General features: G+C 38.5%; 2 protein-coding genes across 2 annotated transcripts in view; one reads left to right on the top strand and one right to left on the bottom strand.

Annotated features, from left to right (window-relative positions):
* Positions 1–15,617: 15,617 nt before the first annotated feature.
* On the top strand, positions 15,618–20,452 carry FAM237A (family with sequence similarity 237 member A). Its single transcript, XM_032860281.1, has 2 exons — positions 15,618–16,029; positions 20,313–20,452. The coding sequence occupies exons 1-2, from the start codon at positions 15,618–15,620 to the stop codon at positions 20,450–20,452; spliced, it is 552 nt and encodes a 183-aa protein (XP_032716172.1).
* A 3,707-nt stretch (positions 20,453–24,159) lies between these two features.
* Positions 24,160–25,388, bottom strand: part of DYTN (dystrotelin) — a 47,539-nt gene continuing 46,310 nt past the window's right edge. The window contains exon 12 of the mRNA XM_032860280.1: positions 24,160–24,263. Coding sequence (XP_032716171.1) covers positions 24,160–24,263 — 104 coding nt within the window. The remainder of the gene's footprint in view (positions 24,264–25,388) is intronic.

The raw sequence follows: 25,388 nt of genomic DNA, 5'->3' as shown, positions 1-25,388 counted from the left end.
TCAATAATGGCTTTCCATAAAGGGCAACATCAACTTCCCCAAATTCTGGGAGCTTCACTAGGATATATTTAAATATATTTAAATTCTTCACTAGGATATATTTAAACTGGGATATCCAAACCTGAAGAAACTTTTGACAATATCTCTGTATAACAAGAGAATGGGTTTAAAAAAAAAAAATCCTTTCATTTCCATTACTATAACCGTAATTATACTTTCTTTAGTCCAAAACTGAAATTATAAACATTTGGCATTCCAGGAACAAGAGATGAGCATGACACTCCCCTACTTAGTAGAAGCCAAATATTGATTTATCAGCAGAGTAGCTGTTTATTAATAACACCATGGTGACTCTCCACAGAAAAGTATTACTTCTGGGCCACAATGATTTAAGTGCGAGTGGTATAAGGTGGAACACAGCAAAGGTGGTAATTGTTCTTGACTCCCCAAATTACATTCTTGGTACCACACAGAGGAGAGGTAAGTTATTTAGACATTTCATCAGACATTTTGAGAAATGTGATTTGGACAAAAGAAATAAAAGAAGCCATTCTAAGTAGGGAATCATGGTTACAGATAATCAAAATGGCTCTATATTTCATTGAGTTCTCAGAAAGTTGTATAACCTCTCCTTTCCTGGTGATGTATTGCCGGGAGCCACATTTCATTAGAAATGGTTAGAAATGAAGAAATAAATTTTTCTTTATTAACGTTAAAAAAAACTCTGAGAAGGCCTTGTACTCAAATATTTATATGAGACCAAACACTCAGATGGAAGGAGGAAAACGTAGTCAATTCAGTCCATTTTGGCTTTGTTCTCAGGACATAGATACCGAGTAGGTAGCTGTCCATATAAAATAAAAAGCCTTTTGCTTTTTACAGATGAATGAATTACAGATGAATGTCCCTGGAAGAAGTCCTTTGACTATCAAAGTTTGTACAATTTCCAGTTAGTTACCCGGAAAGGCAAACAATTCATATATCCACCTTTTACATATCACTTATATTAGTGGACTATTACAAATATTTTATAACATAGATCATCTCTTTGTTTGGCTGACTTTCCCTTTGTTTGGCTATAACATAGATCGTCTCTTTGTTTGGAAAAACCTTATTTTGAAGGTTAGTTAAATAGCTCCGAAATTAGTTTGGTTGGAACACTTTGTGTATATTTACTTTTATTATAGTAAAAGAGAAAGATAAATTTTGAATTCCTTGCACAAAAAGTGATCGATATCTAAAACTGAGTTCCTTGCACAAAATGTGATTGATAGCTAAAAATAACGTTGACATCTTGCTTTTGAAACAAGTAATTTTTTCCCATCACAGAAAAATTAAAGCCTGGAAGCACTCCTAACAGAATCGTCCCAACCCCTCCTAATACTCTTTTCCCCATCTAGATTTTATGAGAGCCTGAGAATGACTCCATCTCCCTTTTCACTGTAAGGGAGGCCATTATATAGGATGTGTTATGGGGTTAACCCTTCTCATGGGAACCATTTTAGAAAAAGGTAGATGTGTGGTGTAAACAATCTACTGGGATCAAGGTTCTGGACAGAGTATGGTTGAACTATGGTGATTTAGAAATGAGGTGGGCCATGTTTATAAATAGGACTTTTCAAAAATGACCAGAGAGACAGGGCATGAGTCTCTTAGCAGATGAGAATGGCTTTAACTTTGTTTGCTGTTTTGATTTCCTCCTCTATTTTACTGGGTTTTTTTTGTTTTGTTTTCTTTTTTGTTTTGTTTGTTTGTTTTTTGATGTCTGAAACATTTACATCTGAGGCAGGTAAAGAACAGGTTCAATAGTTGTTTTATTTTATTTTTTTTAAGAGGAGGGAGGGGCAGAGGAAGAAGGAGAGAATCTTAAGCAGGCTCCACACCCAGCACATACCCCAATGTAGGGCTCAATCTCACAACCCTGAGATCATGACCTGAGCCAAAATCAAGAGGTGGACAGTTAACTAACTGAGCCACCCAGGCACCCCAGTTCTACAGTCTTTATGACCAGCAGCTCACCAGAGTGTTTCCAAAACTGCCAAGCAGGGGGCGCCTGGGTGGCTCAGTGGGTTAAAACCACTGCCTTCAGCTCAGGACATGATCCCAGGGTCCTGGGATTGAGCCCTGCGGGGAGCCTGCTTCCTCCTCTCTCTCCGCCTGCCTTTCTGCCTACTTGTGATCTCTGTCTGTCAAATAAATAAATAAAATCTTAAAAAAACAAAACAAAACAAAACAAAAAAACAGAAAAAAACCCTGCCAAGCAGTTGATGAACTGTTCAATACGAATGCTCCTTGAATGTGAGTTGTTGCCTGGCATCTTTCTGGTCTTGAAATGGGTCAATGCAATGGTCGTATAATAGATCTTCTAGAAAATTCTCTCACTCCTGGTACCTAGTGAGCAAGAGATGTTGAATTAAAAGCTCAAGAAATTTGTTCCAAAATCAAAATTTGCAGCTGGAGATAACAAGTTATGTTAGGTATCAAATGTAGATGTCCTATTTGAGAGCAGAGTTGGTCAGTTTTCTGATAGCAACTCTGGGTCAGGTTTACATGTTGAGAACAATCACAAACGTACACATGGCAATTGGTAAACTTCTCACTAAGATTTAATTGATGCCTTGGCTGATGTCACACTTTTGTTAGAGTCTAGAAGTTTGCTACACGGGCGCTAATTCAAAACTGTGTATGAATGGGTATCCCAAAGTGTCATTTAGGTATGAAACTTCATCTGGATAGGGAATCCCAAGATGAGATGGATATATGTATACATATACACACATATAAACAAACAACTATATATGCATATATATTTGAATATGTAACATGCTTTTCCAAATCTGTGCCTATATAAATTATGCACAAATTTAAATTCCCTTAGAATATAAAGCTTAGATATGTCAGAAGCATGGGTCCTCTTAAAAGAAATTTATTCTTCAGGAGCTGCTGGTCATTACAGAAGGGGTGGCTCTCCTCTCATGTGAAAGGTTTTTAAGGAAGAGGTAGGGAAAGGGTTAAACAGAAGCCTGATTGCAGAGTGGCCGACTGGCAAAGAGGCATATGCTCTCCACATATCTTGAAAGATTTCAATAGTTTCACGTGTGTATGCCTAATAACATTAAATTTGGTTGATTGATACTAGCCAATTTTACAAGCCTAAGGGGCCGTGATTTTGTTCTAATGAATATTAACGCAATCTCAAAGTTTCTGTAGATCGAAGACCTAAAAAAGTTAGAAGACTGAAGTCAACTGTGCATTAAAGCCATGTTTTTCTTCTCAATCTCTATTATAATACATGATTTCATTTCCTTCATTTCACTCTTGTGCTTAAATGATCTTGTTTACGTGTTTACTTCAATATTGTTAGTGTTCTCCAGTAGAATGGAATTTCCACAAAAGCAAAGATTCTACTTATCGTGTTCAGCGATATATATCCCCCATGCCCATAACAGTGAATGGCACTGTGTGTGTGTGTGTGTGTGTTATATTGAACAAATGAATTGCTTTTGTTTGGGTATATGTGTTAGTATATTTTCTTTGTCCTTTGCCTCATCTACCGTATTCCTCATTAACTTGTGGGTTTATGAATAGTTTAAAGCATATCTTGACCACCTGATTGCACCCAGTAGAGGACATGCTTTGAAACAGCAAGTATTCATCTCAACAATCTGCTTTCTGCTCAGGAAGATGCCATGGATGGACCCTCACATTTCACTGTCCTGATTTTCCTCCTGAAGGAGCACAGGGATAGGACTGGTGGTCAAAGAGAATAGAATATGGTCATCCCAAGAGGAACTAGGGTTCAGGGCAGGTTGTTATGATACATTTCTGGTTTCCACCTTGTTTTATTAGCACTGGTTAAATGAGTTGGTGCTCTAGTAGAAGACATTCTAAATAACAAAGAAATTCTATTTTTGGTGAATGAAGTTCTGTATCATTTGTTTTATAGGAGGAAGGAAGAACATAGCTTAATAAGGTCTTTATCTTAAAAACCTCCTATAGGTAGTATGGACTTAAAAATTTTTTTTTGCTTGAGGGTTCCTGGGTGGCTCAGTCGGTTACTTGATTGCCTTCAGCTCAGGTCCTGATCCTGGAGTCCCGAGATCAAGTCCCACATCGGGCTTCCTGCTCCACAGGGAGTCTGCTTCTCCCACTGACCTTTCTCCACTCATGTTCTCTCTCTCTCTCTCATTCTCTCTCTCTCTCAAATATATAAATAAAGTCTTTAAAAAAGAAAAAAAAATTTTTACTTGAAATATAAATAATCAGAATCAATTCTTGATATACTTTATCATTAGTCCACTGGACTTCTGTATGCATGTACATATTTATTTACTTACCTACATATTTATTTAAAATCCTATAATAAATATCCATAAATCTACTATCCAATGTGATAACTAATATTGTTTGTGTGAAACTCCTCTATCTTGTACATTGAACTCTTCCCTCCTAATGTAATTACTACCTTGATTCCTATAATAATAATTTCATTGCCATTTGAAGCATGTAGTTATATTCTTTTACATAGTCCTAATAATGTGTTGTTTGGTTTTAGTTGTCTTAACTTTATAAATATGGTATTGACATTTTGTATATAAACTTTCAGGACTTATCTTTTCATTCCCAGTATTTTATTTATAAAATCATCCATAGTGTTCCAACTAGACGTACTTCATTCATTGTAACTACTGTGAAGTAGTAATTGAAGTAGCACTACAATTTATTTATTCCCTACTCTTTAGACATTTGAGTTGTTTCTGGGTACTTGCCATATGAACAGTGTGTCTGTGAACATTCTTATACATATTTATTAGTGTATGAGTGCAAGCATTTCTCTGGTGTTTATGTTGAGAAGTATATACTTAATCATGGGGTATAGAAATCTGTAACTCCTTTCTACAATGATTATACCACTTCAAATTTTTAATTTCAATAGTGTTCTAAGCCCCAGGATTTCTAGATACTTATTTAATAAATGGATTATTACCACAAATCATAGGTAATTGATAAAACAGAAAAGAATTTTGGGATTATCTAATTGGACTCATATAATTTGCAGAAAACATTGATGCATAGGACAGCTGAAATGGTTAGCTCAAAGTCCTAGAAGAAGGGGCTTTCATATACATCCCCAAGTAGTTTATGTTACTATCACTGCATTCTTACTTACATCTTCTCTTTCTCAAATATGTAATGTTTGGTGAATAATAATAAGACCTCCATGTTTAAGATAAAGAAGTTAAGACCTAAGAAAATAAAAAATAAGCAGCCAAAGAGTTATCCCAATGTAGGGTTAAGGTTGCATAGTTTTCCATCAGCTCATGTCATCTTCTGGGGCTGCCTTTGCTGATGGCTTCCCAAAAAGCCATTCCCAACTCCCTGGACAAAGTATTTTACCCCCGTCCACTGGAGTTCTTCTCCCAAACTTACCTGAGTTCATAAATGACCATGTGACCTAGTTGTAGCTCATGAATTTAGGTCTAAGTCTGTTGATAAATGCTTTAGAAATGTTTTCATTTTCTTGATTAAAAAATAATTTCTTGATTAATTTCTTGATTAATCAAAAAAATAATTTCTTGAAAGTAGGCTGGAACAATCCTTCTACTGACTTCCTACCTTAAATGTAGATATGATGCCTGGAGCTGTGGTAGCCAACCTGAGAGTCTAAAGGAAGGTTAAGGGAATAAGAAATGTAAGACCCGATATTTTGGGCCACTGAATTAGTACCAGCACCTACTCTTCTCTAGCCTTCCTACTGGGTAAGAAAAATAAATCCCTATTTATTTAAGCTACTATAGTCAGGCTTTCTGTTACTTGTAGTTAAAGGCATTTCTAGCTAATATAACATGTTACAAAAATGGTCTCAAACTAGGTTTAATGTTTCTCATTTTCTAATGACTAAAAATTAAAATCTTATCATTGAATGGGAGATTTTTTTCCTCAGGGAAAATGATTTTGTACTTACATCCTAGCATTTAGATGATAGTCTTTCAAGCAAAAACTTCATTTCAGAGCATGTATTCATAATCATCTCAAAGTAATAACTCCAGCAAAAGCATGATAAAAAACTTGGGACTCTGAATAAAGGAAAAAAAATTGGCTGCTTGACATTATAATTTCTTTGTCCAGACATAAGAAATTTGACCAATGCTGTGCACGTTGGTGCTCAGTCATTGTGTCTGTCTGCCTTTGACTCAGGTCATGATACCAGCATCTTGGGACTGAGCCCCATGTCAGGCTCCCTGCTTAGTGGGGAGCCTGCTTCTCCCTCTCCACCTCCCCTGTGCTTGTGTTCTCTCTCCTGCTATCTCTCTATCCTAAATAAATAAAACCTTAAAAAAAAAAAAAGAAATTTGACTAACCCAAAGTTGATTAATGACACTCACTGCTGCAGTCTCAGGTTCAAAATGAGACTATCCTCATAAATAAATTAAACCCACATTGATTAAGAAGTTATTATATGTGAATTGGGCTCTGAAGCTGAGAGTAGTTAAACCTGATTCCCATTCTGAAGGAATGGTTAGGGTAGGAGTAGGAAGGTGAGGAGAAACAGATAAGCATGTATGTCAATTAAAATATGGTAAGTGCATAATCAAGGTATGAAAAAAATTGTGGCAGAACAAAGTATGAACAAAATCTGGTGCAGAGAAAAGCTAACTCCCTTAGAGGCACATGAGTCTAGGAAAAGTTCCTCATCCCAGGAGCCCTGCTCATACTGTGAGAGTGAAATGTTTTATGCCTTCAACATGTAGGTCTATGTCCTTATTGATCTTTTCACAGAAGTTTTCTTCTTGGCAAAAATGCATGATTGTTACTGGGCCCCTGACTTTCTGGTTGTGAACCCCTCTACTGCTCCTTTGTGTGAAGTAGCATTTTTATGTTGTTTTTGCTACTCTGCTATAATTGAAGCCTTAGAAAAAGAAGCTTACTATCACTAAAACCTTAGACTTTTGTTATTGTTGCTTTGGTGATAAACCAAACTGAAAACAAATCACTGGTATTGTCGTCTCCTTTGGAAATGAGTTGCCCAAAAGACAGGTCTTACTATGGTCACTTTTGAATGACTAGGGTTATTGCAAGAGAAACTCAACTCCTGACAAAGCCGTAAGAATCCCTAGGGGCTTTGCAACCTAATGGAAAGGATGAGCAAAGGATAGATGTATCTTGAGAGGTACCTTTGAAAAAAACCACCACCATGCCTAGGATCACAACTTGTATCTTTACTTGTACAAGCAGGAAAAACATGAATGAACTATTCCTGCATGCGGAGTAACTTTCCTTTTCTGCACATTTTAGAATCAGTGTCCAATATCATCTGACTACTTCACTGCAATGTGTCCTTATGAATCTGATAACACTTAAAGAATGACTCACCCACTTACCCCAGTGGGCATTCCAGGAAATTGTCCTTGTTTATGGCCATCTTCAAATTATGGAAAAGCATAAAAGAATGAGAGAAAGTAATTATTTTTACTATCTGATCCTAAATGTTAAAGAAGCATCCAATTCTTAAAGGCTGTCCCCATCATTTGCAAATTAATGTACTGTTGAAGATGCAAACTACCATATAACTGCTCTCGAATTTCATTAAAATTAATCGGAAGTCCCTTTTAATGTCTTTGAGAATTGCTTCAAGTGGCAAAAATCAGGAAATCGACCCATGGGGCACATTCAGCTAATTGCGATTTACGTCTCAACAAGTCATTCTTTGGCCCTTAGGCTGCAACGGCATAAAACTGAAACAACTCTTTGGATGACAAATGCCAGTCGAACCAGTTTTTTTTTTTTTGGCATCATATAATTTTAAATGACCCGTTGGTTTCCTGAATATTTTTAACAAGTTAAAATGATGATGTTATAGAGTGATTCCAGATGTAAGCTTATTAAAATGATTCTCTAAGTTGGACCTGCCATATGCTCCCCCCCCAATTGGTACTGGGGAACAAGTAGGGGAATGAGGGTAGACTATACAATGAAGAGAACAGAGAGTGACAGTGCGTGTGTTTGTACAAGTGCACAATTTAAGACAAATAAATGAAAATAAATAAAGCTAAGTTTTGGAACAGACCATGTTCTAACTTTTACCGACGATGTCACCCAGAGAAAACCCCTTATCTTAACAGCAAATGGGGAAAGAAGGGGATAAAATATGTCTTCCTTAGGGTCACATGAAACCAACTCTATGAAAATGATGTTTTGTAAAATGTAATTGCCGATAAGAAGTCAGCATTGTTAGGGAGAGTTTAGTTTATGGAAATGAAGCCACAAGGGTAAGATATCAAACTAAGCATTTTTACATGTTAAATAGAGTATAAAGTGTTTTATTGAAATCGTTTGGTGGCAGCTTTTGTTTTATCTAAATTCAAGAATTAGTCTGCTACTTTTCTCCTGCAATTATTGAGCTGATTATAAGGTTCAGATGAAAGACATATATTTCTTCCCAAGAATCTCTCCAGATTTCTCTGTTAACCGAGGAATCCTAAACATACGTTACAACAGAGTATGTAGTCGTTAGGATCCCTTTCTAAATAAAAGTATTCAATAAGATGACTATTTAATTTTCGAGTGCAAGGTGGCAAATTGTGTTTATGAGAAATGTTTCATCAGGACAATGTTTTCCAGTGTGGTACTGTGAAAGTTTTACTGAAGGTCAAAACATCCAGTCCTAAGTAATTGTTAAAGTATATTTTAAAAAAGTATATGAATAGGCACAAGCTAGACTTCTAAAAAATATATTTTTAAACCCGTTCCTCTCATTTTAAGAGTTGGTATAGGCCACCTCATGGGGATAGCAGTGTTGCGCACCCTCAGCTTCTCTAAATAGGGACGACCATTTCAGTTCATCATCTTCAGACTTAAGGGAAGGTGGAGCTCATCTATAGTGTCTCTAATTTTACTCCGTTTCAGTCACTCATTTCAGTGGTTGTGCTCAGAATTCAAAGCTGTTCCACCTCTACAGTGTGAAACATAAATGTCCCTCTCCGTGACTAGAACCTTCTTTCTTTATGCCTCTCACAGCTGCCCCTTTTCCCCTCTCACTGAGACCTCCAGTTTCCCCCACTTTCCAGTCTTTCTCCCCCACCCCAGCCTTTGCTCCTTCTCTAACTTGCTTTCATGACATTCGGTCCTTTGCATCCTTCTTCATCAGCATTTGCTCAACAAAATCCTAACACTAAATCAATGTAATAATGACCATTCTTTTCTTCTACGTTCAGCTGGATGAACACTGCAGGAGAAAAGTATTAACCAGCATTTCTCAATTATTTGCTACATGTGGCCGCATTTTAAGTATTTTCCATGTATGATCTAATTTTACTTCCACGAGTCATAAGAGAGATTTTTGCCCATTTACAGGCAGGAAAACTGTTTCACAGGGGTTAAGTTGCCCACAATTTTACATTAAATCAAAGATACGATCAGCTGTAGACATCCCATTATTTTGAAAAAGCAAAAGAAAATGCTGCAATTCTAATTGGAAGATACCGTCAGCTGATAGATACATTCTGATTTCAGCGGTGTTAAATGTGAAAAAAAAAATGCATCTAAGAATCAGTGAAATATGGCAAGTGAGAAAGATACGGTATAAACCCAGGCAATTTGGATACAGAGCATTAAAGTCTTCATTGTTTAGTTATTTTGCCTCATAAAAACCAAGGATGCATACAAAATTGTTTGTTACAAATTTATGGTCTCAAACTTTGCCTGAGCTTTTAGTACTTTTTTAAGTCTCCCTTTCTGTCTTATCTCCTCTCTTCTCTTCAATAATTATTCTGAAGTCTTTTCACTCTTCAATTCACTCCTTAACATCTCCCCTCATTCATTTCTTGTGGATGACTACACATCTTACTTAAATAAGAGAATTGAGACCATCTCTCACCATTTCTCTCAACTCCTGCACCTCTCCCCACCATACTACCTACAGACATATCCATATCCAGAGATAGCCCCCCTTCCTTGTTCATAGAGCAAGTAATGCCCCCTTCTGTTAACCACTTTTTGAAAAAAATTTCTTATTCCCCTTGCTTCTTTTTTCCTCTGAGATTGTTAGTCATCCTTCTCTCCTGAATTTCAACTTCCTTTCTCTCTAATGGTTTATCTCCCTCAGCCTATGAATACAATAAAGATCTAATCCCTAATCTTCCGTTCCAATCCATCTTCCTCTTCTTTTCTAAACTTCACAGAAGTGCTTCACAGGGGCTGTCCGCATTTCTTCATTTCTGTTTCTCCTCAGCCCACCGCTCCTCCCTGAACACTCATTGAAATTTTCTCCTAATGAGCAAACTTGGCAGCCTCCTACTTTTCAGATCCAATGGAAAATTCTTGGTCTTCATTTTATTGACCCCCTTTTCTGAATCTGTGTGATATGGTTGATTTCTTCCTTCTTTGTGAAAAATCTCTATCTCTTCGGCTTGTAAGGCACCACACATTTCTGGTTCCCTTAACTCTGTTTCTTAATCATTTAAATGTGGGCATATCTCACTTTCTATCCTCTGGCTACTATTTTACCTACTTTACATACTTTTCTGTGAAATTTAACTATTGCCTACAGGTAAACCTAAATCCCAAGTCTAGACTTCTTTCTTGAATGCTGTATCCCAAGTGTTTATCATTAGTCTCCACATTTGCCCTGCCTATTCAGCATCTCCATTTGGATGACAGTCATCTCAAACCTGACATCTTGAAAACCAAATTCTTGATGTTTTTTTCCCCAACTTATTCCTTAAAACACTTTTCCTCTCTTGGCTGGGGGTAATTTCAAACTTCCAGTTGGTTAGCCCTCAAAAGTTGAAGTCATCTTCAGTTTCTCTTTTTTTCTTGCACTCTGTATCCAGGACATCAATAAGTTCTGTTTTTTTTTTTTTTTTAATCATCAAAATATATTCAGAATCCACTAACTTTCATCAACTCCACTGCTACTCTTTTATTGATTTCACCATATCTGGTCCAAATTTTTGTAGCAGCTCCCAACTGTACTCCCTGCCTCTGCCCTGTCCCATATAGTCAATTCTTTATTGAGCAGCCAGAATCGGTTTTTGACCACCTTTCTGGCCTCACTTCCTACCACTATGCCCAGAAAACACTCCTCACAACATACTTGTTCCATTCTTCCCCTGTACCTCACGTGGAGCATTTGTTCCTATGTTTATGTATGACTCACTCTTTCACCTTAATAGAATTTATTCAATATTTCCTCACCAGGAAGGGCTTCTCAGTATTCTATATAGAATAGCTCTTCTCCACATCCTTTCCCAATCCTGCTTTAGTTTTTCACGATCTTTTCCTTTTTCTTACCATATCTGACACATTTCACCAAATGTACATTTTGGAGGGCCTCTGAATGATAGACTCTCATTATTGACTCATACATGGCACTGTTTGTTTATTTAATTAGCTGGTTAAGTGTATTTGACATATAGCTGTAAACTCAATGTTCAACACAGAAACTGGAAACACAAATCATTATAAATATATGTAATTCTTTAAAAGAGTTATCCACTTATTTTAGAAAGAAAGAGAAGCATGATCAGGGGAGGGGCAAAGGGAGAGGGAGAGAGACAGAGAGAGAGAGGCAGACTCCCCACTGAGCATTGAGCTCCAAGAGGGGATCAACCCCAGGACCTGAGACCAGCACCTGAGCTGAAATTAAGAGTCAGATCCTAGGGGAACCTGGGTGGCTCAGGTGGCTAAAGGCTAGACTCTTGGTTTCTGCTCAGGTCATAATCCCAGGGTCTTGAGATCAAGCCTGGAGTTGGCCACAGGGTCTGTGCTGGGTTTGGAATCTGTTTGTTCCTCTCCCTCTGCTTCTCTCCCACCCCCAATCTCCAGCTCACTTGCCCTTACTCTCGCTCTCTCTCATAAGTAAATAACATCTTAAAAAAAAAAAGTCAGATGCTCAACCAACTGAGCCATCCAACTGTGTGTGTGTGTGTGTGTGTGTGTGTGTGTGTAAATTTTAACTTAAAATATAAATGTTCTTTCCCCACTCCTTCTAGAATGTAAACTCCATGAGTGAAGGGGCTTTGTTTTGTTCCTTCTGCATACATAGCATACATAGCATCTAGAATAGCACCTGGCACATAGGCACTGGAAAAAAAGTAAGCACTGCATATTTATTATATATTTTCAAAGGAAATGTCAACATGCCCCAAACCAGAATTAAATCCTCAACACCTTACTTCTGTTTTTCCTTCTCTCTCTATACTTCTTTCCTTTCCTTTTCTTCCCAGAAACACAGAACTGCTGGATGCTCCCTCCATGTCTTTGCTCATGCTGATTTCCTTGCCCAGAGGAGACTAGCCCCTCTCCTTTTGGCCCAGGACACCTATATAATTTCTTCTTCAAGAAGTTCATTGGTCACTTCCTCAAAAATACCTGCTCTTCCCTCTCTTTTCCCTTTCCTTTCCACAAGGTTCTCCCTGTGCTCCCACACCTGCGTTTCTCTCATGAACTTCTCTAAAAGGCTGAGAGCATGTTGAAGTCCAGGAAGCAAGTTCAAGACCTCACCTATTATCTTCCCCCCATCTTTAGGGTATAATTAGAAGCAGGCATTAGCATGCTCAGTTCATAGATTGAGAAACTGAAGTACACTCTATCTAGTTTCACAGCAGGAGAAAAAGCCCAGAACCCCTCAGGAATCCTTTTTGGAGCTCTATCTCTATCCCCTGGGTAGCTGGTCAGTTCTTGTCTTTAGTAAACCTTGCCACAAGCCTGTGCTCCTCCCTGTGCCCTTCTGGAAGGTAACCATGGATACTACTGAACAGGCACAAAAGCCTTCAGCTAATGGAGACTACAAGTGTTTTTTAGGACACTTAGAAGGTTTTGAGGTGAGGGGCAAACCCTGGAAACAAATGTAGAAAGCAAGCGTAGAACTTTTGCTTCAGGCCCCCAGGCTGGGTGTGTTTCAGTTGAATTGGACACAAATGTTCTACAGGGCCCTGGACTCTTGACAGTGTTTAGACCCACAGTAAGATCTTAACTGTGAGTGGAGCACCAAAAGGGAGTCCCAGGCAGAAAGCAGGGACCCGGCTGTGAATACGGAGGGGTGGACTGACGTAAGTGATGCCAGCAACAACACGGACTCCTTAGGGGATCCAGGCCACAGAGCCTGGAGGTAATGGAGTCTCCTGTCCCCAGACAGGGAGAGCCGCCAGCAAGGCCATGTCCTTTCCTCTCTCCGTCTTTGCCCCAGGTGCGTTTTTCTCCTCCCAGCCGAGGACTACAGGTAGGCAGGAGAAATTCACACCCAGATGTCTTTAGGAGGCGCCCTATTTCCTCAGAGCCCTTTCGGACCCCATGAGTTTCCCTTTTTATTCTCAAACAAGGCACGCCTGAAGCGTGGGGATCTGGGGAGCCCCACTTGCTTCTAGACTGTCGCGGAGCTAAGTCCCAACTTTCCAGTTCCTGCCGGGAGCTCCACGCCTTCCGAGGTAAGACCGGGAAGCCAAACCGCATATAGACTCAGTTCCACTGGGTGGAGGGTAGGTGTGCGTCAGGGTCCGTGAGAGTGTGTGCGGTTAAGCCTGCTGGTTACCTGAAGTGAGATCTCCAGGGGAAGGGGGGGCGGAGGAAGAGGGTTCCGGAGATGGACTTGGGGGCGAGAGGTGGCGGCAGTTCCCGGCGCTTTGACGTAGACTTGGAGAGGCGCCGAACACTCCCACTGCTTAAGAGGCACCGTAGCCTTCAGGACGCCGGGGCTGGGGACCGTCACTCGCTCGGGAAGCAGCCTGCGCTTTTCCTCTTCACACTCTCCAGGGAATCCGGGGAGGGTTGAGCAGGTAAGTGCGAAGGGGTGCCCTCCTACAACCTGGGAGTTGAGCATCGGTGTAAAGAATATAATGGGGCACAAAGGACACAGCAGGTCCTTGGCATCTCCGCCCTAAAGAGGATTAGGCCATTGAACCAGGTGTGGGATCGGGACGCAGGGAGCCCAGAGCGGGGATGGTAGCGGGACGCACGAAGGACCCCAGGGTTGAGAGCTTCCAGGCTCGGGGAAAACTGTCCTGAGAAGGGAACCTAAAAGAGCCAATAAGATGAGTGTTGTGGTGCGAGCAGACAGGGAGTCCTGGACTACACTAACTTCAGCACACTGGACAGCGTCCGCGCTCTGTCTTCCAATAACCTCTGACGACTTGGCCGTGTTCCCTAAGGATAAACAGCCTTTGGGACAACTTGACTTTGATATTTTAGTTCAGAAGAGGACGTATTGAATACAGTTTTGTTCAGGGAGAGATCCTGTGTAAGTGATCTGAAATATTTTTGAATAGCCTTGAATCTCAACATGTCTTTTCCAAAAGGGAAAGAGCATGTTCAAAGGCATTTCTGAAATACTGATTGAGGGGTTCTGCTGCTGTGTAGAATGAAGGGTTCTGCTGCTGTGTAGAAGAGAAGGATTCAATCCTACCGTGTTATCCTTAAATGTTCCAGGATAGACGTATTCCTATGAGCTGTGCCTTGCTTGCCTTCGTGATACTCACATCTAAGAGGTTTGGAAATACAAGATAAAACCGAAAGTGAGCTGCGTACGTCCTCCTGTTTTTTCTTTATGTTAGAGTTGTTTAAGTGTGATTTTGTGTGGTCTTAAAGAGTCAGATAAGCTTTTTTCCGAGGAAAAAAGAAAATTTAGATTAGTATTATTTTAAGGACATTATTTCTCATTGCACTTGTTTGAAGTGTAACATCATAATTTCAAAGTGTTATATAGTTTAATTTTTTAAGGATTTATTTCTTTAATAGAAAGACAGAGTTGGGGGGATGGGGCAGAGGGAGAGAATCTTCAAACAGTGGGGGGCAGGGCTTGACCCCACGACCCATGAGATCATGACCTGAGCAGAAATAAAGAGTGGGAGGCCCAACCAACCGACTGAGCCTTCCAGGGGCCCCTATATAGTTTAATTTTATTACAGCAGGCTTTGAGAGCCAGAAAAGTTGAATGAGATGCAAATGTTTTCACTAAAATTCTTGAGATTCATAGCAAGAAGAAAAAAATGATAAAAACATTATCTTTATGAAAATTATATCAGAATCATGGAGCATTTTAGGTGTTGATAAAATGTCAATTGATTCTACTCTAATGGATTGAATATATACCTCTTGGCTCCCCTACTTTTAGCACTCTACCTTATGTTCATTTTTATTTATAACATTTTACAATTCTTATGCTTTTTAAGAATTGAAAGTCTTCAAATAGAAAAACATCTATGGATAAAATAGATTAAAATTCTTAATTGAATGGGGGTCCTGGATTAGAATAGGTAGGCTAAACTATATATAAAATAATTAAAACCATTTAGCAAGATTTTAAATTTTTACTTAATATTCTTTTAAATTATGTTCCTCTGTTCAAGGGAAAACAAGTTCACTTACTCATCTCATAAAGGAACATGTCTTAGGAATAAGTACTTCCTATCTAAATATTTTGGTTTTATAGTACATGGCTTGGCAATGTGTCATTTTAGATAGAATGGGACTTAGGGGAGGTATGATAAGACTATTCCTAGGGACAATGGTGTATTTCCTTTGCTGGCACCAAGGTTTTTAAAGGCATAATTATTTTCATTACTGAGTGGAGCTCAAGCAAGGATTCGTAATTTATTTCCATTCTACGCAGTTTCAGTGCCATGGCCGATCCTGGGAACAGAAGAGGGATCTACCGCCCCTTGACCCTTACCTGCTCCTTGCTCATTGTGGGAATGTGCTGTGTGTCTCCTTTCTTCTGCTATAGCCAGACAGACCTGCTGGCTCTTAACCAAGCTGACCCTCAGTGCTGGGAATCTTCTTCAGTGCTCCTCCTGGAAATGCGGAAGCCTCGAATTTCTAACACTGTTTCTGGTTTCTGGGATTTTATGATCTACCTGAAGTCTTCTGAGAACTTGAAGCATGGGGCACTGTTTTGGGATCTGGCCCAACTCTTCTGGGACATCTATGTGGACTGTGTCCTCTCCAGGAACCATGGCTTAGGAAGGAGGCAATTGTCTGGGAAGGAAGAGAAGATTTCAGCAGCACACCCACAGCACGCGGGGAGAAATCAAGGTGGTCACCTCTAGGTCCCATGTCTTTCAAAAGGGCCAATCAAGTATGAATGTGCTCAGTTGTGAGGAAGAGGGAAATTGCTTTAGGGGAATTAATTGTGCTCTCAGGAGTGAACCCAAGAGCATGCAAGAGCACACAAATGATAGAAGGATAGCACTTCCTTTTGTATTTCATGGTAGCTGTTTATATCCACATATTTTCCTCATTCTCATACTTCATGTGAACAGCAGCAAGGAAAAGTAAAAACACAAGTAAGGAAAAGCATGATTCCCAAAGTACAACACAAAACTATAAAGTGATTAGCCTGAATATTAGCAATCATAACCTGTCTTTACATGCTGTGGATTTGGGAAGATTTGCATGTAAGTCTGGGGAATATTCACAACATACAGGCTCTCACCCTTTTTAAATAGAAAAAAAAAAAAGGCTCCCTGTAAATGGAGGGGCCCCTTGTGATATATTTAGTTGGTGAAATGAAGGGCAGAAAAATTGGCTGGCTTGCAGATTTACGCCTTGTTGCTTTTTGAACAAATCTCAAATATGTAATTAACTTCCAGCAAGTGGAGTGATTAATTTTTAGTAATTTGGAACTTCACTGGTGCAAATATTATATTCAAAAACAGTCTTCTCTGGGGGCAATAAAAGAAATGTCCTTTATGGAATTAGGATTAGAACAAATGAGCCACTGTGAGTAAGCTGAGAAATAGATAACTTAGCCCTATTCAAATTAGTTTTTTCCCCTTTTTTAATGTTGTTTCAACCAATGAGCTTCCAGTCCTTGCAGCAAAGGCTGTTTGGGTGGTAGTGACACTTAGAATTACTTATGCACTAGTGCAAAACTGAGGCATAGCTAATTTTTGTATATTTTATTGTGAGAATTGTTTGTATATTTGTATATTTTCTTGTGAGAATTGTTATATATCCCTATAATTGTTATATATCCCTGTAATTTCTCTATTAGAATAGCACTTAACAGTAACAGTTCTAGGTCAATCCTTTCCAAAGATATTATAGAGCCTTTATATATCTAGTTTGTTTTAACCTCACTAGCTAAATATCCTCATGCTTTGCTGATCCATTAAACCAGATAATCCACTGCTGTTATTTATAGATAAGTTTATTATTTTGGCAAGTGTTATTGTGACTTAAAACAATTTTCCATTTTTAGAGGAAATATTCTTTTACCAGCTTAGCTACTAAAGAAACACAAAAATAAGTGTCCTTCAATGTTTGTTACCAATATTTAGAAACCATTTTAAGCAGAGGCTCTTCAGACATCAGCATCCATAGAATTGGATATTTTCTTCATTTGTAGTCTAGGATTCATTTTCCCATTCTTCACATATTTAGTTGTCATACTCAAGTCACCACCAATATTTATTGGGGTTTTTTGGTATATCACACTCACTTTAAATTACTAAAATATTTATAGAATAAATGAAAATCATATTTGAGTTGAGACAAACATGAAAATAATTATATACATACACAAGGTCTTTTTCTTTTTTTAAGGTTTTATTTATTTGACAGAGATCACAAGTAGGCAAGAGTCAGGCAGAGAGAGAGGAGGAAGCAGATTCCCTGCTGAGCAGAGAGCCCAATGCAGGGCTTGATCCCAGGACCCTGAGATCATGGCCCGAGCCGAAGGCAGAGAGGCTCAACCCACTGAGCCATGAGCCACCCAGGCACACCCACAAGGTCTTTTTCTAAAAGAGCTTCCAGTTGGCTTGCCTGCAGTGTCACTATCAGAATCGTCTGAAGCTATGCGCAATTTTTTTGAGCATATTGCAACATAGCATTTCTATCTTTTTTTTTTTTTAAAGGTAGTAGATTTATCTTCAGCTCCAGGAGCCACTTCTCTTCTCTTGTTACAGAGTTGGTGTTGACTCAGCTGGTCTGCAAATTTTAGCCAGAGTGGCTATGTAGCAAGAAGGAATATTTCACTTTATTGAAGTTATTTTAATGTTGGCCATAAACAATTGTTTGCAGATCAGGAAACAAAACTTTCCATTTCGATTGTATAATCACAGTCAAAGAGGGTCTTGGGTCAAGGAAACACCATGTCTAAAAGTTAAATAGTTGCTGGAACATTGAGATTTCATCTCAAGAGGTTTGATTAAATCTCTAGTGGCTCATCTGGGCTCTGGATGTACCTGCACAGATTCTCCACTAATTTTTTCTATTGTCCTTGGGGGATTAATATACTACCAGGTTGGGATGGGGGTGAGGGTGAAGATGTTCTTGGGGAAATCAAATCACTGGAACAGAAGGAAAGAATGAATATGTCTACATAATATGCAAAAAGTTTTTTGTTATTTTGATGTCCTCAAATTTAAATAGTTTAAGCACACTTGAGAAATGTGTGTTGTTATGAATCATGTTTTGTTAAAAACATAAAACTCCTATATAATTTTGTATGTTAATATATCATGTTTGTCAATATTGGGCCAACAAATATGAAAACAAGAAATCATATATATCTATGTAACCTCAATTAACTTCATTAACTTACTTAGACCTCCATTTCTTCATCTGAAAAAGAGGGGTGAGGAAAGAATTAGAAGGCCCTTTTTACATTCTCCATTTTAATATTCTCTGATTCTGTAGGAAGGAATTAATGAAAGGTATGTATTTAACTCTGGGTAGAGTCTGGAAGAGCTTTACCCCAAAGACAGCTTACTGAACTGGGTGGTGACCTGGATACTGTAGTTGTTTATAACAATGCTCGTCAGGAACAGAGGGTATCCAGAAATGAGAATTCCAAAAATTCTGAGGGCTAGAGATAGCATCACTTGGGGAAAGACTAAAAGATCATCATTATTTAGTCTAGAAAGATATGAGTCAATAACTGAATGTTAAAATGTCCAGAAGGTGTGAAGAGAGTGTACCCAGCTTAACCACTATATTATGACACATTATGTCAAGGCAGAGAGAAAGAGAAAGTGAAAGAGAGAGTTATAAATTGAGGAAAAGAGTAGACTGATAACTCCCAAATGGAGAATAACAGAGTTAAGGTTAACTCATGGGTTAATAAGGGCTTCAATGCAAATGAAGGGATTTTGAAGTATATCCCTGTTTGTGTCAAAAAATAATGGCGTTTTCCTTCAACAAACCTCGCTCTGCCAGTGAGAAACAGAAAAACCTGCCTGCCTGAGACTGGCTGTTTAATGTTCTAGAAAAATTGTGAATCTTTGCATTCCTTCATGATGAGAAAATTAAAATTTAGATATATAATTTGATGATGTTTGCAGTTGGTGTGTAACTAGCTGGCAAATGTTATTTTGTTGTTTATTTTTTAAACACCAAGCATTAGAGAAAACAATGCTTCAGGAACATATATGTAATTAGTTTCACAAATGCTTGATTTTTTACTTTGCTTATTTCAAGAAATTTCCTAGTAACATCTTCAGAAATTAATCATCTAGAAATCGATCTTAAGGAAACATTCAGAGATGTGGCCAACAATGCAGTACATGGATTTCACTGTAATACTGTTTATAACAGCAGAAAACTTAGAAATGATTTAAAGTAATGGTTAACTAAATTATGGAATAAAGTGCATATACAAAGAACTTTAATATAAAAATCATACAATGACTATTTTTACTTTTTTAATCAGAAAAAAATCTTAATACATTAATTAACAAGGAACTGTATTTATTATAATTTACTTTGTTATTTAAATTACAAAGGACACATAAACAGAGATTTACATATGCATTCTTGCAATAAATTTATAGAGACTTAGATAGTGACAGAAACAACAAACTTTCTTTTATTTTTAGAGATTTATTATTTGAGAGAGAAAGAAAGAGAGAGAGAGAGCATGCAGGGGGAGGGGCAGAGAGAGAGAGAGAATCTTCAATCAGACTCCCCACTGAGCATGGAGCCTGTAATGGGGCTTAATCCCAAAACCCATGAGATCTTGATCTGAGTCAAAACCATGAGTCAGATGCTCAGTTGACCGAGCCACCCAGGTGCCCCAACAAACTTCCTTTTAAAACCAAGGTATTGAGGGGCACCTGGGTGGCTCAGTGGGTTAAAGCCTCTGCTTTCGGCTCAGGTCATGATCCCAGGGTCTTGGGATCGAGCCCCACGTCGGGCTCTCTGCTCAGCAGGGAGCCTGCTTCCTCCTCTCTCTCTGCCTGCCTCTCTGCCTACTTGTGATCTCTGTCTGTCAAATAAATAAATAAAATCTTTAAAAAAAAAACAAGGTATTGATATTTAATTAACCTGAGAATAATTTGGTGCTCTAATAATGAGTTCCTTTTCTCTACTTTCAGGTGCATATTCTCAGCAACTAAGAACACCTTTCCTAAAGAAGAAAGAGTTGATTGAAGGTTTGATAAGCATGCGGTTGCACAGGAGTGGGTCTAAGTTCATTGGAAAAGTCACCAGTGGCCTGGAAATAAAGAGAAAATAAATCTCACCTCATAGCTATCTCACATCTTGGAATTAAAAAACAAACAAACAAACATGTTCTTCTTGACTATTGATCATTTGTTTAATTGAAATGGTGGGAATGTCCAGAGATAAATCATAAGCTACATTCTCGCAGAGTACTTCCTTACAGTTTCATTCTTTTAGCCTGCTAGCATGTTCCTTCAAATGGTGGCTTTACTGTCAGATCATCCCACTGTCTGAGAGTTAAAATAGCTTCCAAAGAGGACCAGATTATTTGTCAGATTGTTTGTATTCACTCTGACAAATTGTTCTGGGATGCTGGATACTATTAATGAACCAGAGGGCCATACATTTAACTGAATACACTGCATGACTTCCAAGCCATTAACCACGGCTTATGTATAAGCATACAAAGGACTATATTTATTAATTACCAGTTACTGACTGTAATACCTAATTCTTGTTTGAAATAATATTTTTGAATACTATATAAAACAAAGAACAAACAAAAAATGCACAAAAATGGCAAATAAAGCATTCTTCTAATGGAAACAAAATTAATAAAAGCTCTGGACCCCAAGTAACATTATTGGAGTATCTTTATTTCAACATTTGATGTTACCATTACTGATAATCTAAACTCTAATAAAATAGCAGTAAGTATGAGTATTTTATAATTAGCATATTTTCTATTTTTAAAAAAAAATTATTTATTTATTTGATAGAGAAATCACAAGTAGGCAGAGAGGCAGGCAGAGAGAGAGGGGGAAGCAGGATCCCTGCTGAGGAGAGAACCCAATGAGGGGCTCGATCCCAGGACCCTGAGATATGACCTGAGCCGAAGGCAGAGACTTAACCCACTGAGCCACCCATGTGCTCCAGCATATTTTCTATTTTGATTAGATATTAAAACTCTGTAAGTGGTTAGTTATACTTTGCATCACAAAACAAACTAAAAGTAAAATGAACAGCATTATAATAAAAGAATCCATAAAAAATTTTTCCCTGAAAAATGAACAGACCTGATGAGGTTCACAGTACAGAAGTCCAATGAGCAAATGTATTTGAGATCCAGACACAATGTGATTTTTTATCTCTAATTACTTCCTCTTTGCAATTGTTCTTTCACAACCAATACTGGACAATCAGTTTGAATTTCAGATACGTTAGCAATTTACTTGCTTTTTCCAGATCTAAAGGAAACATCAGTAAATGCTTTTTCATGGAAGGTTGAGGGGACTCCTTAAACTAAAAACCTCATCTAAATGTAATCGGAAAATATTTATTTAGATATTCCTTAGATAAAGATGCAAAGGCAATTCCATGGAGAAAGGGTAGTCTTTTCAACAATCAGTGCTTAAAGAAATTTTTGGAAGTGATGAGTATGTTCATGACTTGACTGTGGTGACAGTTTCATAAGTGTGTAATATGTCAAAACTTCAACTGTGCATCGTAATTATATGGAGTTTATGTCAATATACTTGTCAATTATACTTCAATAAAGATGCTAAAAAAGCAAAAAAAGAAAAAAAAGGGTTATCAGAAGACACAGCTGCAATTGAGAATTAACCAAGTTCTAACAACAGGGAAATGAGTCTGGGGAAGCAAGTGGGGACGGGAAGCAGCCTCAGCTTTTCTTGGTTGGGAGAATGAGCACGTTAAAAGCTGCCACATTGTATTTTTACATGGGCTCATGGTTCTACTTTCCTGCTACTTTCTCTGATACCTTTTATCACATTCCTAAAAACCATCATGTAAACTTATGATCTCTTATAAATCATGGAAGAAATGCCATGCCTGCTCACAGAAAAGCCTGCCCTTTGCTCTTCCCTCACCTGGGTACTATTCAACAGAGGCTGCTGAATTTTTCTGTAAAGGATCAGATAGCAAATATCATGATCGTAGGCTATCTGTCTCTATTGCAACTAATAATCAATTCTGCTTTTGTAGAATACAAGTAACCATAGATACCATGTAAATGAACGAGCATGGTTGTGTTCTAATAAAACTTTGTTTATGGACAATGAAATCTGAATCTGTATCGTTTTCAGGTGTCCCAATATATTCTTCTTTTGACTCTTTCAACAATTTTTTAAAGATGCAATGACCACTCTTAGCTCATAGCGTGGACAAAACAGGCAGTGGGCAGGATTTGGCTTGTGGGGTGTGGCTTGCTGATCAGTGTTTAGGGGTTGCTTATTAAACTCTTAAGGAATACATTATATGTTAATAAAAAAACTCATAAGGAATAAGCTAGGATAAAGTGAGAAGGACAGTGAATAAAATAAAAATAAAAAATTTGTAATAGGCTGATAAGCAAATATTATGAGATTGAACAGGGATAACCTAGTCCTAATCCTATTCAATTGGACGTTATTTTCTTCTGGAACAGTACTAGAAATTACAGATCATATAAATAAAAGTCCACATAAATTTAAAAAAAAGTCCTCTCTAAATGCAGCATGGATTGCACATGAAGAAAATATGTAAAAGACTAGAATCAGAGCAATATTTATTGAGAGAAAGTACAGAGCAGAGTACAGACTCAGAACCCAGGTTCAAATCTCAACATCATTAACTACTGGCCAAGAAACTTTAGAAAACTTACTGACCCTCCTTGTGTCATAGCTCCCTCATAAAATTCGATATCTACTTGCTAGTTTTGTCTTGAGGATTAAATGAGTTAGTGCTTGTAAGGTGCTTAGAAGCTAAGTGCTCTAACAGTAAAACAATTATCAGCTATATCTTTGGACATTATGGAATTAAGCATCTATACTGCAGTCATACATGCAGAGAAGGGAGGCTGACAGATACGTTAGCCAAACTCACCACATATAGGATTTTATTTTATTTTATTATTTTATTATTTTTTAAAAAGATTTTATTTATTTATTTGACAGGCAGAGATCACAAGTAGGCAGAGAGGCAGGCGGGGTGGGGTGGAGAGCAGGCTTCCCGCTGAGCAGAGAGCCAGACTCAGGGCTTGATCCCAGGACCCTGAGATCATGACCTGAGCCGAAGGCAAGGCTTTAACCCGCTGAGCCACCCAGGCGCCCCACATACAGGATTTTAGCAAGAAATGTTCACGATTTCAAAATAAATTTATTTTGAGATCATTGTTGATTCCTCTACGGTTATAAGAAATAATACAGAGACATCCTATATACTCTTCATCCAGTTTCCCCCCATGGTAGTGCCACCTTGCATAATTACAGTAGAGTAATGCAACCAGGAAATTGACATGGGTACAATCCCACAGAGTTTATTCAGATTTCACCAGTTTTGCATCCACTCAATGGTGTGTGTGTGTGTTTTGTTCTCTGCCTGTTCTCCATCAGGAGCATCCAGATAGAAAATTTGGTCATCAATTCAATAATTTAAATGATATTTGAAGAAGACAATAGCATGAATTCATGTAAATCACACACTTGGATATCACTACCAAGGTATCTAAATTAAGAATAGCCCCCAGCTGGAAACTCAGCACACCCAGATTCAACTCCGCCTCTTCTTTCCCTCTCCCGTTCCTACCTCTCACTCCCAAGGATTTACTTTGAACTGAGGAACTAAGACACATGAGTAGGGAGATTAAAAAAAATAAAACTTATTCTCTTCATGCTTCACACCAAATTCTTGAGAGGCAAAACACTTAATTCTTTAGTACAGATTATGGAAAATATGTTTCATCACCATCTTAAGGGGCCTTGGAGCCTGGACTCCTACTAATCACTTCAAGCTGGACAAGGTGATTTGATCAACAAGGGCACAGAAGGCCTTGGACAGCCGCTCAGCTCCACGGTACAGGTCCATGTTTACTGAAGGCTGTAGGCCTGAAATCAACAAATGGGAGAGTCCTTCAGAGAAAGCACCTGTAGGTTTTCAAGCTGATCTTACTAAAGCTCTGACACAGAGAAGATATAGAAGCCATCTCTCCCCAGGTCCTGATGACAAGGCCCTCTCTCTACCAGCTGACAAATAAGACGGCCATTATTTGCCATGATCCATTCCTAATTGCACTTGGTTGTGGGTTCTTAAAGGGCATTTTTCCATGACTCTGAGCACAAATCTGAGTAGCCAGAAAGCCACTCTCGAGCAGTGGTCTTCAAACTCTGGCGTCTATCAGAATTACCTGGAGGGTGTAAAGACAGATTTCTGGCTCCTACTCTAAGAGCTCTGATTCAGTACATATGATGGTTAATTTTATGCCTCACCCTGACTGGCTACTAAAGCCCAGAGGTTTGGTCAAACGTTATTCTGGGTGTGCTATGGGGGTGTTTCTAGACAAGATGAATATTTGAATCTGTAGGCTGACTACAGCTAATTGCCCTCCCTGATGTGGTTGGGCTTCATCCAATCAGTCGAAGGCCTGAATTAAGCAGAAAAGCTGAGTAAGAGAATACCTTCTGCTTGACTGCCTTGTGGCTCCCACATCAGTTTTCCTCTGCCTTCAGCTTCCAATCAAAACAGCAGCTCTTTCTACGTCTCTAGCCTGCCAGCTTTCGCACGGGAACCCCACCCACTGGTTCTTTTAGTTTTCTAGTTTGCTGACGGTAGATCTTGGGGCTTGTCAGCCTCCATAATCACATGGGCCAATTCCATAAAATAAGTCTCTTTCTGTATCTTCCTATCTCTATCCTATTGGTTCCATTCTTCTGGCAGTCCCTAGCTAATATAGGGTATCAGGGAGGGGGCCCAAAAATTTGCATTTCTGATATGGTCCCAGGTGATTCTGATGCCCTTGATCTAGGAACCATGCTCTGAGAACCTCTGCTGTATAGTTACTGATGAATGGTTGGAGTGGTCCCCTATGATCTGTTATAATAGGGATTGTGTTGTAGAAAGATTTACAGTGTGGCAGTTATCAACCAAAAGATTGATATGCATAATTTTTAACCTAAGAGTTACCTTTCTATGAACTGATCCTACAAATGTATTCACATATACATACAAATATA

This window comes from Lontra canadensis, unplaced genomic scaffold (genome assembly GCF_010015895.1).
Source record: "Lontra canadensis isolate GAN:19392208 unplaced genomic scaffold, GSC_riverotter_1.0 scaffold18, whole genome shotgun sequence".
In the NCBI taxonomy this organism is placed as follows: Eukaryota; Metazoa; Chordata; class Mammalia; order Carnivora; family Mustelidae; genus Lontra; species Lontra canadensis.
Note: the sequence above shows the minus strand (reverse complement) of the source record. Positions and strands in the feature narration are given on the sequence as shown.

Coding starts and splice junctions, on each gene's coding strand:
- FAM237A (XM_032860281.1), top strand. CDS start 15,618: ATGGCCGATCCTGGGAACAGAAGAGGGATCTACCGCCCCTTGACCCTT. Junction 16,030..20,312: donor GCACGCGGGGAGAAATCAAG/GTGGTCACCTCT, acceptor CTCTACTTTCAG/GTGCATATTCTCAGCAACTA.